General features: G+C 41.0%; 1 protein-coding gene across 1 annotated transcript in view; it reads left to right on the top strand.

Moving 5' to 3' along the window:
- Positions 1 to 15,635, top strand: part of LOC136675189 (protocadherin-16-like) — a 143,867-nt gene that overhangs the window by 10,434 nt on the left and 117,798 nt on the right. Inside the window, exon 2 of the mRNA XM_066651616.1 lies at positions 1,297 to 3,129. Within this exon, the coding sequence (XP_066507713.1) occupies positions 1,318 to 3,129 (1,812 nt within the window). The 5' untranslated portion in view covers positions 1,297 to 1,317. The remainder of the gene's footprint in view (positions 1 to 1,296; positions 3,130 to 15,635) is intronic.

The raw sequence follows: 15,635 nt of genomic DNA, 5'->3' as shown, positions 1-15,635 counted from the left end.
ATCACTCCTTGCCACTAGAGGGAGTATAAAATTGGGGCCATGTGTGATGCTTCAGAGCTGAAACTTTGTGGTCAGGTCTAATGTAAAAGAACAAAAAATCTAATTTAACCCAAATTCAGGTCTTCATTTATTCCCTTTAGGGTCTCTGTGGCTTATGGAAAGATACTTTCTAAAAGAGTCCTGACAAGAACAAATTGCAGCTATAATCCAGCTAAAATACAGTCTGTGATGATAGTCAATGTTGCATAGCCAGCACAGTTTGAAGAAACCCCCACTTTCACAAACAAGTAGCTAGTGTCCCCAGCATAGAAAAAGCAGGCGGAACTCTGAGGTTTTTCACTTCCAGCCAAAGCTGTACAACCAGCTAGTCTCTCTGGTGTTTTTTTTTTCTGGATGAAATAGCATCTGTAAGTCTGGCCACCTGTGGCTCTCAGTGTTCTGCATTCCCAGATGTGACAGGAGTTGAGTGCGCGCTCACTGCTTAGAATATTGTCTTACTTTTTGTGTTGTTTCTCTCTCCCTTTCTCTTCATCTTGGAAAAGTGTCCACAACCAAATTTCATTTAAGTACCATGTTTTTCAGCCTTATTTTTGGAGTTGCACTGACCATACTCAGTGGACGTTCCTTATATAAACAGCAGCATGAGGAGTCAAATGAATAAGTCTTACCCTACTGCCTTGTGCTCAGCACTTTAAACATCATTAAATCTATGCCACATTCCTGTCATGCACTGCTGTTATACTACCCACTCAACTGAATATACACACAAACTACTGAAAGTCCAGTTAATCATCTTCCTAAAAATGCTTTAGTCTTCATTAATACCACACAGACTATTCTGTTTAGCAATGTATAGTGAATTTCTGTCAAAGCTAAACAGGTTATTGGAAATTGAAACTGCTTGGCTTGATAACTAGGGCAGTTATAAAACACTTGATATTAGGTAGTGTTGTTACCAAATCCTAATGCATTCCTGAGAAAGCTTAACAGATTAAGTATAAAAGAGTATGCCATGTGTGTGATATGCGTGAGGATTGTGTTATGTTTTGAGAAGAGTTGTGGTTAGGATACACAGAGGAGAGCTTGCAGTCTTACAGTCTTAAGGTCCTAGCTAGGCCAAAGCCTTTCGTCGCCTCTCCTCTTTAAAGAAAAGGCAGAATGATCCACACCAGACCTCTTTCTTGCATTCCATCCCCTTATTGACTGCAGTGGTGGAGTTTGACATAAGCCTGCATTTAAAGAACGTCATGGTCCTTGGTTTTTGACGATCTGTTCTATCTCCTCTTTTTCTTGCAGGTGTAAGAGAACTGTTCTGCGATGACGTTATTCAAAGGCCCTGGGGAAAGCATATATAGCCAACTTTATAAGCAGGGAAGCTGGAGGCTGAGGATGTTACTGAGGATGATATTTTTGTTTTTGATTTTGGAATTGTCAAAAGTGATTGTCAATGCAAATGCCACGCCAGGCGTTCTAGAGCTGCAGCTGGATGAAGAGCAGCCTGCGGGGACAATAGTGGGTGACATTAGTACTGGATTACCGCCGGGGGAAACTGCATCACTCTACTTCATCTCTGACCATGAAGGCACTGGTGTCGGGAGTGATCTCCAAATTGACGAGACCACAGGCATCATCAAGACCGCTCGGCAACTGGACCGCGAGGAGAGAGATCACTATAGCTTTATAGCAGTCACCATGACCGGCCTTACAGTGGAGGTGTCCATCACAGTGAATGATATCAACGATCATGCGCCGGTTTTCCCCAAGAAGAAGGCCTCTCTGAAGATCCCTGAACAGACAGCAGTTGGGACCAAGTTTTCCCTGGAGCCAGCCACTGATGCAGACAAAGACCAGCTCACCACCCAGGGATATCTCATCAAAGAAGGCAATGTAGGCCAAGTGTTCAAACTGGAGACCAAGAGAGCAGCAAACAAAGTCCTTTACCTTGACCTAGTGGTCAATGGCATCTTAGACCGGGAAAAGAGGGCTTCGTACTCTCTGGTTTTGGAGGCATTTGATGGGGGATCACCTAAAAAAACTGGCCAGATGACCCTTGATGTTACTGTGCAGGATATAAATGACCACGCCCCTGTTTTTAATCAGAGCCGATACCATGCCATCATCTCGGAAAGCTTGTCCCAGGGCAGTAACATCCTCCAAGTGTTCGCCTCAGATGCAGATGAAGGTGACAATGGTCTTGTGCTTTATGAGATCAACCGTCGACAAAGTGACCCAGACAGATACTTTGTCATCGACCCTCGTTCTGGAATCATCACCCTTAACAAGCCTTTGGACTACGAAGTGAGGAAGGTTCATGAGCTAGTAGTTCAGGCAAGAGACAATGCCAGCCATCCAGAGATCACCAACGCCTTCGTCACTATTCATGTCCGAGACTATAATGACAACCAGCCCACCATGACCATAATCTTCCTCAGTGAGGATGGATCTCCACGAATATCTGAGGGTGCTCAGCCTGGCCAGTATGTTGCCCGCATCTCAGTCTCAGACCCTGATTATGGCGAATATTCCAATGTCAATGTCTCACTGGAAGGCGGGGATGGTAAATTCGCCCTTACAACCAAGGACAGCATCATCTACCTCATCTATGTGGACCAGGTTCTGGATCGTGAAGAGAGAGACTCGTACGAGCTTCGTGTCATGGCAACGGACTCTGGAACCCCACCACTCCGAGCTGAGTCATCCTTCACAATTCAAGTCACAGACATCAACGATAACCCTCCTTTGTTTGACCAGCAGGCGTACAAGCAGACTATACCAGAGGTGGTGTATCCCGGTAGCTTTGTGCTACAGGTGACAGCCAGAGACAAAGACCAAGGCCCCAATGGTGAGGTTCGCTATAGCATCTTACCTGACAAGGGCACACATTCTGATTGGTTTACCATTGACCCTGTGACAGGGATCATCACTACGGCTACCCAGCTGGATTATGAGACATACCCAAAGCCCAGTATCAAGGTGGTAGCTACGGATGGAGGGAAGCCCCCCTTGTCCTCCACTGCCCTGGTGGAAATCAGCCTACAGGATATTAATGACAATGAGCCAGTCTTTGGGAGCAGCTTCTACAATGTGTCCATCAAAGAGAACACAGCTGCTGGTACCTGCTTCCTTGAGGTAGGGATCAGAGCAAACTGTTGGTTGCACACACAGCCTCCAAAACATTTTTTTTTAAATCTTAGTTTATGTAATAGTTATACTGTGCTTATGAAAGCTGCCTATGCCTACAAAATACAATACTGTATTTTGCAGATGTTGTTTCTAAATACAGACCAGCTAAGCAAGTATTGCTTGGCTGATAGCAATTACACTGTGTTTTTTAAATGTTTACGTAAGACCAGTGCCATGAACTCAGCAACCATGCTTCATTTTGGCTGTCTAATTCTTCAAGTTGTTGTTGCCTCTGTACAACAGGAAAGTAAAAAAATAAAACTGGGGCATGTTTTCTTTTTTTGCTTTCCTTCTTTCCTTCTGAACCACAATCTTCAAAAGTCTGAAAGATCATATGGTTCCAACTGAAGCATCTGTGCTAAAATACACCCTCCAGAAAAAATAGTTTAGATAAATACTGGAATTTCACATTGTTGCAGGTTCATTTAAGTTATATTTGGAGAAAGTGGTTGGTCAGTGATCAGAATAATTTGGAATGTGAGTTCCCTATAAGGAGATCAGAAATGAACGCATAAAGCTAGCACTCTAAAAATACAGATTTGAAACAAAACAGGACAGAAATTGAGACAAATGCATCATTTGTATAATACAGATCTATCAGTTTCTAGAACTATATATGTTGTACTATTGTTTGGTGCTTTGTCAGAAGGTTTTGGTTCTAAATCACTAATGTTAAAATGTCAGCCATCTATAAAATCTGGTGTTTTTTTTGTGTGTGTAAAACTATTTCTTGCCAGTTATTGTTAGTTGACACCATTTTTAAAACTCATTCATGCCACATGCCACCACTTTTGGTTTTCCATTTTTCTAGAATGGAATTTTATTCGTTTCACCAAATTTCTCAAAACCTCAATGGAACAAATCAGGACACACTGACAATCCACAAGATGAGATTGTTTTAGCCATAGCACCAATGCAGCAAGCTACATTGTGCTCCACACACTGGCATAAAAAGTGCCAAACCGGCTGTGGTTCATGATCCACGGGGAGACAGAAGTTGGCGTTCAGTGATCGCTCTACTCTTACTAAGCTTGACCTAGATATTTAAAAGTTGTTTCTTCTCTCTTTCCTGTGTGAACTGATTTTTCTTTTATTCCACTGAGGCTTGGAAATTATGAATGGATTAAAATGTCAATATATAATGCCTACATTATAAAAGTGGCCAGATGTCCAGTGTTCATGTCATGGGGAAAATCGTAAAAAATATCAGAGTAAATATTGGTGGGGTGCAGCTTTTAAAGGTGGGAACAAACTGAATGTGATATTTTAAAACCAGTTCAGTTCAATGTGTGGGTGATGGTGCTTGTGTAAACAGTTTCTGATGATCAAAACCTTGCCATCAGCAAATTTATGCAATGTAAACTAAAATAGCAGAAATGTCCCTTCAGATAAGTATGTAGGTCTGTGTTATATGTTCAGAGTGTTATATGTTCAGAGAAAATAGATGCTGTAAAAAAAATACCATTTGCAAGTCAAAACTATTCTGTGTACTGATATTGTTTCGCTAGCTAAGTATTTGGGTTTTCGAGTCTAGTCTGTGTGTTAGTGACATAGGCTAGTGGAATAGAAGGGAAATACTGATACTTTTCCACTGCAAGGTCCCTACTTTCCTTTACTTGGGCCTACTCAACTCTTTTGCTTTTCCATTTGGTACTTGAAACTGGGTATTTTTTTAGTCCTTGCTCACTCCTGGCTCCAAGAGATCTGAATAGGGACTAAATGTAATTTGTAAACATTGCAGAGCACCGATTGGCCAGAGAGACTTGTCAATTAACATGAAATACAGACTTCAAGTAACAAACTAGGCATCTATAAATATCCAAGCTGCAGTAGAAGTCACATTTGTTTTTACCCAACTCACAGTAGATTCTTTTAATAATGTACCAAGTGGTTTTGAAGATGTTGAAATGCTCCTTGGGCGGCACGGTGGTGCAGCAGGTAGTGTCGCAGTCACACAGCTCCAGGGGCCTGGAGGTTGTGGGTTCGATTCCAGCTCCGGGTGACTGTCTGTGAGGAGTTGGTGTGTTCTCCCCGTGTCCGCGTGGGTTTCCTCCGGGTGCTCCGGTTTCCTCCCACAGTCCAAAAACACACGTTGCAGGTGGATTGGCGACTTGAAAGTGTCCGTAGGTGTGAGTGTGTGAGTGAATGTGTGTGTGTCTGTGTTGCCCTGTGAAGGACTGGCGTCCCCTCCAGGGTGTATTCCTGCCTTGCGCCCGATGATTCCAGGTAGGCTCTGGACCCCCCGCGACCCTAAATTGGACAAGCGGTTACAGATAATGGATGGATGGATGGAAATGCTCCTTGGATTGGTGGCCAAAGTAAGAGTCCACGGAGAGCTGAAATGTGCAGCAAGGAGTAACAATACTTTACTGATCTGTCTGAACTGGCGGTGCGGAACTGTGTTCAATTCCAAAAAAACAACAACACCTAAAAATACATGATTAGTAGACAAAAAGCCACAGGTGTTTTGGTGGAGATTTTTGGTGGAAACCTGACTACATACCAAGTGAGTAGAGCTGAGGGTTGAGTACAGTATGTACTATAGAGTGAAAACGTACCATATGTGTTAACTTCAGATTTTTGTCTCCTTATGAGATTCTCCCTGGCCTTGCGAGACTATAAGCAGCAAGTAAACCATTAACTCATGTGTACCATAAGTTACAGAAGTTATGATTTATATAAGTGGAATTACATTTATGGTCCATTCACTCCCTCATCTGTTGGAACAGTCTTTATCTGCAACATATTTTGGTGTTGTATCGACAGTGAAAGAAAAGACTGTTCTTTATTTATATTTTTGGTCTTGTCCCCAGAGTAATTTCTCATGAAGTCCGTAGTCTCCGGTTCTCAGTATGTTATCCTGCTCTGTCTTGTGGAAACTATGAGTTTAGTATGACAACAAGACCGTATTCAGAGGAGGGTCTATGATGGCGTGCTGGGCTAAATATGACCCCTCTATATGCGTGTGCTAGAGTTTTCTACGCTCTGTCGAGTGTCTACTGCAGGGAGTTAGTTTGACGCTGGTTGAACTCACTGTTTTGGGTTCAGTAATGATTGAAGTTCAGTGTGTTGGCTAAGGAAGATCAAGTCCCAGGTCAGGATGCTCAGCGTGGTTCCTTTCACTCTGTTTTGACTTATCTTTAGGGGTCAGCTTCCTCTTGTCCGCATTCAATCATCTGCCTGTTGATGTTAGCTGTGATGACTTAAGAATAAGGGTGCACTTTGGGTTCCAGACCATCATGTATGATCTCCAAACAAATGAGTGACAAATGCAGCCTTTTTCAATATGCAGGCTAAAAATGAAACAAACTTGACAGCGTCTTTAGCATTTTTCATAGCTTTTTGAATACTTTCACATTTGAGGCAAGGAGCACTTGTGTTTATCAACTCCTCACCACGCCGGAGAGGAATCTTTTTCTGCGTGAATCGTGCCTTGGCAGACTTTCTCCCGGCTCATCTCAGATCTATTCACCAGTGTTCGAAAACAAATCATACTGAAATGGAACTGGAGCTTGCTTATTTATACACTAGATATTAGACATGTGGGGTGAAGGGGGGTAACGTTGGGGAGGGTTCCAGACTGATGTTATCAGTCTCTTCACTCAGCAGCCCTCTCAATACTGTCTGTATGTGTAAGTGTGAGTGTGTGTGTGTGTGTGTGTGTGTGTGTGTGTGTGTGTGTGTGTGTGTACATGTGCAGGTGCAGATATATCCAGTGCCGTTCCCCACATTATACTGTAGTAAATTTCAGCCATGTCTCCACCTGTCTCAGCAATCATGTGCTCCATGGTGTTAAGTAATATTTTTCCTGAATCCATATGGAAATACTAATCGGGTTTAATAAATCCAGGGGTGGAACACATCTGGGCCGACGCTAGCGGAGGAAGCTACCTGGGGACAGTTTCCTGTAATGCAAGACCTGGCCCCCGGTGGGGTCACTCTGAAATGCACCCACCGGAAATATGAGCCAGACTGCGGCTACCTGCTCACACGGACTATAGCATAAAGCACAAAAACACAAAAGCTTTTTGTACTTAGTCTAAGAGAGGGTTGAATAGGTCCCGAAACAAGATGCATGCACCAGTTGCATGTTTTGGCTGGCAGGCATGGTATTGAATATTTCTGTATTAATTATTATAATATGTGGACTGTTTGCTCCTTGGAAAAATGTATAAATACACTCCTCCAATCATTGGCACACAGACCTATGCTGAAAGATTGTACTCTGTAAACTCTATTCCCATGAAGCCAAAACAATTACTTGATTCACTAAAAGAAACACTTCAGAAGCAGAGCCATTGGTTAGTGTTTACTTTGATTATTCACAATCCAAACATCTCAAATATTGGCAGATAGCTGGACTCTGTGGATCAGGGGGTGGTGGTATGCCTCATTAAGTCAAATGCTTACAACCATATGGCACAGAGTGTTCTCCCCTTCTCTTGTTTTTCTAGCATTTTTCAGTTCAGCTTGGAATTTTATTACAAAGATACACTATTACTCCCTAATTTAGTGAACTGATATGTACATACAGGTCCTGCCTCGGTGCATCAGTCAGTGGTGCATTAATTCGAAATGAGATTGATGCCACGCTATATACAGTGGCATCTACAATGCTGAATATTCCTGTTCTCTGTGGAAACCAGATTGAGACCCTTGGCCTGGGTATGAGTGAGCGGATTTCCTGGCCCATTGTATGAAATGTTAAATCTGCAATCTGCTGATTGGTCGAAAGGATAAACAAGAAAATCCCAATACGGAAAACCTCCCACTTGCTCCATACATACAATGCATTTCCTGCATTGCTGCCGTTGTAGTTCAAAGTCTTCTCCAATATGCGGAACAATAGTTGGACAGTGATGAAAGAGAAAGTCAAGGAAAAGCTTATTACTCTCTATTATGCTTGAATTCCAGAGTTGACACCTGTATGTTTCTGTGATAATATTTTCAAGACGTTTGTTCTTACTTTCAATGTTTTTCGTTTATTTTGTCCTTGGTTTATTGATTTTGTTTAACAGGCTTTCCCAAGTTCTCAAAAATCTTGGTTTTGTTCCCACACTAGTTGCTCTTAGATGAATAGCCCAGATATGTTTTAGCTGTATCTCCCTTGTGTAATGTTATTTAGCACTCATGAAGGAACATCTGTTGTGTCAGTATTCCTTACTGGCCATAGCACCAGGAGGTCCACTGGGTAATGGTGGTCCATGGTGATACAGTTCCATGACATTATTTGGCAGATTGGTGCAAATTTGTGCAATCTCTTGGGTTTAAGAGAAGATGCTAAAAGGATGGCTACACGACCCAGCAGGTGGTCTAGGAGTTTAGAGATGACAGGACTGGCGCTAACATTCCCACCTTGTCAGATTTGGTCAATATGATCTTAGGCACGCACTGATAAAAAGATAGAATGCAGGACTCTACATCCTGACAGCAGGTGGCTGATTCCAACATCTGCTCAGAGGCTTACAGACAATCCGGGACATGCTCTTGAGGATTCGTGCTTTAGTGTTAGCAGCATCTCAATGGAAGGCAGCTCTGTCAGGATATTCCTGTGATTCATATGCCATTCCTTTGAAAGTCAAGGATTCCAGAACAGTATCCACCTTTACAAACTCAAGGGCAATGTAAAGGTTAACAGCCAGATACAAATGGACAAATGTATTGGGACAGCACCTAATAAATGAATTCAAGTTTCATTTAGTCCCAGTGCCACAAGCATAAAGCATCCATGCACTCTGGCTTTACAAACAGTTATAAATGAACGGGTAATTTCATCCTACTCTAGAAGGATTACCACCATTGCAAAAAGTCAGTTTGTGAAATATCTTCCCTGCTAGATAAATATCTTCCCCTTCCCTCACATCATCAACTGCGAGTGGTATTATTGCCAAGAATGAATGTTTTTAGGAACCACAGAAACTCAGCCACAAAATGGCAGACCACATAATGTTACAAAGTCAATAACGCTCTGCTGACTCAGTAACTGTAGAGTTCTAAACCTGCTGTAATGAGAACCAACTTAATTTTAAAGCTTGTGGATTTAGATATCTTAAAAGCTTCTGTAGTTGTAATGAATATGTTTCCCAAAACTTACACTCCATACACTCTTAAAAAATCACTGTGCTTGTAGCCTCAAGGGTGAACCATTAATATATGGTTATATATTGAGACAAAATGTGTCATGAAAAGGATAATTTTGCCACCCCAGTGTCCTGTGCTGAGTTTAGCGCCATGTTTTACCTACCTCCTGATGAGTAGTTGCTGGCCAAGATATCTGGATACCATTCATTTTTCCATTGTTGTGTCTCAGTCTCAACAGTTCTTCCAATTTATTTACTTTTCAGAAGGTCAGGGAGAGTTCCCAGCATGCTGTTTGTTCTTGTTCTGTGTTCAAAACTGTGACACAATGACACCATGATCTATGCTTTCTTCTTTTTTATTTCTTGATCTGGATACAATTCTATCATGCACTCTTCCAACAAAAGTGGATCTCTGGAGAGTTGTCCAAGTCGAGTCTTGAGGTGACTGGGAGCTTGTGGAGATGCTGTCGTCCTAATCCTGTTTTCGCAGCTGCTTGTCTCTCGCCATCTTCTAAATCAACAACTTAGAAGGAACATGGGCCAAATGTGCTTATGATAACGCCTACACCCACACACAATGTCACTCATACTGTGAGGATTGCATATTCATACTCATATGGTCATATATTTTAATCAACCAAGTTCATTTGACATTAATTAAACAACAAGCAGACATGCTTTCTTTCATTTCCACATTTTCATCTCCACACTGGCCACAGTGAGAGGGCCTGGACTTTTGTTAGTGAATGGCACAGTTGGTCGGGATCAAACGTAGCCCAAATATTTTTAACTAGACTTGCGTTGAGACAGCACTGTTTGGGATTGCTTTGAAATAGTTTGTGTACAGTAACAGGCTTTTTGCCCAAACCGAAAAGGTTTGTTTTTAGAGTGTGAGAGAGTGCAAGCATGGGGCAAATGGGTCCTTTCTTTAACAAACACCCCACCCTGCCCTTCCTCCAGGCCTGCCAACAACCCCAATCAAAATCTCCAGCTCCAGAGTGCAGAGCTGAAGAATGACCAGAGCGGTGAGGCTGAACCCAGAAAAAAAATGCATTACTCCAAGGCGAGACAAAAAGTCAAAAGAGTTTGAACTAAAAGCTATTCAAGCCACACAAAAGGAGCAAATCAGGAGAGGTGATGGGACAGTCTTTCTCTTTATTTCAATCTGTCCCTCTCTGGCATGTGTCCCTTTCCCTTTCCAACATGGTTGTCTCTCTCTCTCTCTTGCTCTGTCTCCACCCCCACTCTTCAGTTACCCTTTCTCACTGTTCCTCTTTCTTCCTCCTGTCTAGGCACTCAGCCTTTCCCAATCTTTATTGTTTCATTTGTATGTAGTCTCTAGTGTCTTAATGCCTGCTTCATTGCTCTCAATCGTATAGCTTCATATGCAATAGGCAGTGAGGAATCAGAGACTGCCTGAGCATTTTTTTAAATTCTTAATAGGCTAGTCTTGAAATGTATTGTTATTTTGGCACACTTTTAATTTTATTTAATTAATTCATTCATTCATTCATCTGTAACCGCTTATCCAGTTCAGGGTTGCGGTGGGTCCAGAGCCTACCTAGAATCATTGGGCGCAAGGCGGTAATACACCCAGGAGGGGGAATTTTATTTCAATAATATATAATTAATTACAAAATTATCTGCAATGTTATTTTTGGCAGCTGTTATAATTTTAGTTATAGTTTTTTACTGAAATGTTTTTTAGTTTTACTCTTACTTAGGCTTGTTATTTTTAGTCTAGTTTTACTAGAGAAAACAGAAAATATTTTAATATGTTTTTAATCCACTAAACAAAATATAATTTTTGTCATGCATTTTTAGACTCCAAGTTGTTTCAATAAATCAGTCAATCAAATTTTATTTATATAGCGCTTTTCACAACAAAAAGCCATCACAAAGCAGCTTTACAGAGATCCGGGTCCAAGCCTCCTATGAGCAAGCCAGGGGCAACAGTGGCAAGGAAAAACTCCCTCATCACACGAGGAAGAAACCTTGGAAGGAACCAAGACTCATACGGGGAACCCATCCTCCTTGGGTCGACACCAGAGACACAACAGAGAACAGAACAGAAGTAAAAGTGAACCGATGACAGATGAATGGGTTACAGTTATGTGAATGTAGAATATTAGTGATATATGAGACTGAGGAAGGAGGAGGTGGTCAGTGATTCTGTGTGAGTTAGAAGTAGGTGCAGAGTTAATTTGAGATAAAACAGCATGGCCAAGCATGATAGTGTAGATGAGACAAGGCCAGGATCTTGTGCAGGATACACAGGGGCTGGATCAGGGCAACACCTGGCATAGTAGCAGGACATCTCAAAGTATGAGAGAGAAAGGAGAAAGAAAACCAGAAAAAGGGAATAGAGCTTAATAAAAATATAGGTTAGTAGGTTCATGGTAAAGAACGGGCAAAATTGTCCTGCGAAAAAGCTTTCATGGGTCAGGCAAGAGAACCCAGCGACGGACAGCATGTTGGTGGTTACCAGAAAGCTAACTAAAAAAGCTGTAGCTATGGTAGTATGACAGGGTTAATACAGAACAGTGATAATATAAAAACCAGCTCCAACACCAGTAGAGAAGGAGTAACCTGAAAGTGAATGATTAACCAAAAGCTTGTTTGAAAAGGAAGGTTTTTAATCTAGATTTAAAAACTGAGAGTGTGTCTGAGCCCCGAACTGTAACTGGAAGGCTATTCCAGAGTTGAGGAGCTTTGTTAGAAAAGGCTTTTCCTCCTGCAGTGTTTTTCTTAATGCAAGGAACTAAGAGTAGACGGGCATCCTGTAAACGAAGTGTACGTGACGGGCGATAAGATATGAAGAGTTCAGTAAGATACTGCAGGCCTAAACCATTTAGAGATTTATAAGCTAAGAAGAGTATTTTGTAGTCAATGCGAAATTTTATGGGTAGCAAGAGTTTTAACTCTGTTAATCATTGTCCAACAGTTGACATAAATGAGTACCAGATGAATAGTTTCTTTGCCCTGACACACAAAGAGATGGAGCATATTCCTGCTTTAGTTTTCTTGTGATTTTCTGTTTTAAAATCAGAAATAACCGATCGTTTATCTTTCACATTATCATTTACTAGTTATCCATTGATGAATAATGCTAAACATTTTGTCATATTTTTATTTATTTCTTGTCTAGTTTTTATTGTCATCATAGTTAACAAACTTATCACTAGTTATTTCTCTAGCTAATTGAATAACATTTTATTCACATTCACAATCAAGTGTCGTCCTGATAACACCATTTCTAGATAATTCAGTTTGGAGAAGGCCCTTTAAACTCCTTACAGCATACACACATCCAGGCAGGCCAGACTGAAATATACTGCTAAATTCTGTTCTATCACTGTGAACATTGAAGCTCTCTTTATTGTTTGATGCACTATGATATTTCCCTAGTGACTGCACTCACCCATAGTTAACAACTAGCAATTACAACTCAGTGTTCACTCATCTTGTAAAACATTTCCATTTCCAACATGTACTGAAGGCAACGCAAGAGTGTTCTCAGCTCTGTGATTCTAAAGGATGTGCCTAAGCATTACATCCCCTCATTCACTTATAGCCTGAGAATGGAAAGATGGCCAACCACTCTCCTCTCTCTCCTCCAAAATAAGCAGTGCTCACTCTCTCTGCCTCTAACATGTAGTGAGCCGTTCCCATTAAAGATCTCAGCTGAGTGAAATTTAATTACAACGCTACCGCTGGCTACAGACCCATGGCCAGCAATAATATGTGGAATATTGATTTAATGAACAGGTTGAATCAGACACTCTATTAAGGCTTGCGCAGGAGCAGACCAAAGCTTGGGTTGGATTAGACTCACAACCGCACTGTGGTCCTGGTAATCTCTGCTCCTTTCAGCTTCTCCATCACATGGTTATGGACCATTCTGTTTATTGAGTTTTACTGTCATGAAGTGCATAAGCACACACACTGATAGGTGAGATGACATTGTTAGATTTAATATAGTTTTAGTCCACAAAAACTAAAAAGAGTTTAGTCTAGTTTTGGTCCATTACTAAAAATAACAATTAGCCTGATTTTAGTCCTGTGTTTTTAAAGGTTTTTCTATTTTAGGCTTATTATTTATTCATTTTCATATGCAACAACTTAAACGATATATTACAATCAAAAACATGTCACTATTCAAAATTGTGGAAGGAATATGGACAAGTTTGGTTTAAAATACATTTTGCATTGATTTAACCTTAATATTTAAAGTTAATTTTAACATTTTAACTGCAGAAGGCACTTGCGAATTGAGACACTGTTGACACCAAGAGATCAAACTTTATGAATCATTGGCCAACAGTTTATACAAGTGACACCCAGACACCTTAATAAATAAATTCTTTGGGAGTCTTCCTCTTCACTAAGAATGCTAACTTTAAGCAGCGCAAAGAACATACACTGCTATATCTGCCGCTGTGTCACATGATTATGGGAAAGAAAGAGTGTTTTAAATTAGGAGTGTAATGTGTTTGTGGTTTAAATTGGGATGCATTCTCTCAGTTTCTGGCCTAAAACCCTCTTTCTAGCTTGCAGTCCAGTGACATGGAGCAGATATTACTTGAAATATCCAATGTTGTTTTAAGAGTCTGATATTGAAGCAATCTTTTGAGCAGCGTCTCTATTCACAATGAGAGCAGCAGCCTGAAGCCAAAGTCACCGTAGATTTGAAAAAGTTTCAACTCTCAAGCAATCGTTTCTTTTGAGCGCCTTGACCCTAAAAACAAGAAACTGACATTTAGTGCCAAATATTTTTCATAGTTTTTATCTTCAAGTGATTAATTTGTTTAGTTTTTGTTGTAAAAAATAGGTTGAAATTTTTTTGTCATAGCTGTTAACAAAATGAACTCTGGTGATAGTCATATCAGAAGGCTTAGACAATGTACAGTTCGGGCTGGTGGGTGCTGATGTCTGGTAGGTGCCGATATCTGATATTTTTTTTATGTAAATATGAAAGAAAAAACACATCTAAATGTCACACATATCAGCTAACCGGGTTGTGCACAGAAATTTCTTTGCAAATTAAATGTTTTTCCAATATAAAAGTTTCTTCTTGTTTTCCGTTTTCTTGTGCTGAAAGTATACAGAAACAAATAAACTCACTTCTCCGTAAATTGTGTTTGTCCTAACCCTCCTCTCTGCTGTAGACTGTCAGGCACCCAGAGTAGTCCTCCCATGCCCTGTCCAGTACACCCAGTAATCCCATCCTCTCCATGGTGGTCTGATTCCTGACCTCCATCTTTCCAGTGCCTGCACGCACACACACACACACACACACACACACACACTCACGTCACCATGCCACAAACGTTCTGCCAGCTGCCTGCCAACATCAAACCCTCAGAATTCATCCCCATCACTCTAGCCCCTACTTAACAGAAATACCCACCTTAATGCCTTCATCTTGCCACCATTCTCCAACCGACTGCTGAGGCAAGGGGTAAATATGGTCTGTTTGTTTTATAATTAAGAGGCTGTAAATTAGCTTGGGGTTTCTGTGTGATGGGAAAAAGCGAAGAAGGCCTTACTGCTTTTTTCCAAACCTCACGCTGAGTTGATTCATAGGCACTTGGCCCAGTTTAGGTAAACTTGTTTTTGTTGGCATCTTGGCGTGCTCGTGTAAGATTTAGTTCTGAAAGACAGCTACTGCCTCAAGAAAGCCAGAGCTAAGCTAAAAACTCCTCAGTCATATTTTATAGCTGTGTTTCTGTGATTTACAACCAGAACCAAGAGCAAACTATGAATGACAGTTGGTTTGGATTTTCTGAATCTGAGCAGGAATCAAGTATATGAATGAACACTTCTTGCCAACTGGTCCTTTTCAATAACAGAGCTCTCGGGTCCAAGTGAGTTAAACTCATATTTGCAGTATTTCCATAGACGTAACAATCCCTGAAGAATAATTTACAAATTGTACATCTTTCACAGTTTAATCCATCACAGCATACAGTACCACATAATGACTTGCTCTCTCTCTTTAGACTGGCTTCTTCTTACTAATATCGGTTTGCACTTATAGCCTTTTTCCACCAAAAGAACTTTCCGGATTCTTGGAACCTATTCTTGGTGCTATCCAGCAAACTGGCCGACGTTTCCACTAGTTTTGTTGGGAACCAAGGACACATCATCAGCAGGGCGTGTTGTGGGATTGCATTTTTATGGCTGAAATCAGTGCCAGAGATAAACAGAGTCAAAAGAGAGTCATGGTTTATCCACTTGTTATGGTGGGTTCAGAGCAGAGTGATAACATGATACAATGTACTGAGCCGTCTTGCAGAGCTTGTGAAAAGTGTGAAAAGAAAACACACAGACAGAATTTTTCTGATTTTATTACTTTTTATTTGCTAGTAC

The sequence above is a fragment of the Hoplias malabaricus genome, chromosome 18 (genome assembly GCF_029633855.1).
Source record: "Hoplias malabaricus isolate fHopMal1 chromosome 18, fHopMal1.hap1, whole genome shotgun sequence".
Classification (NCBI taxonomy): domain Eukaryota; kingdom Metazoa; phylum Chordata; class Actinopteri; order Characiformes; family Erythrinidae; genus Hoplias; species Hoplias malabaricus.
This window is presented reverse-complemented; position numbering and strand designations above follow the sequence as displayed.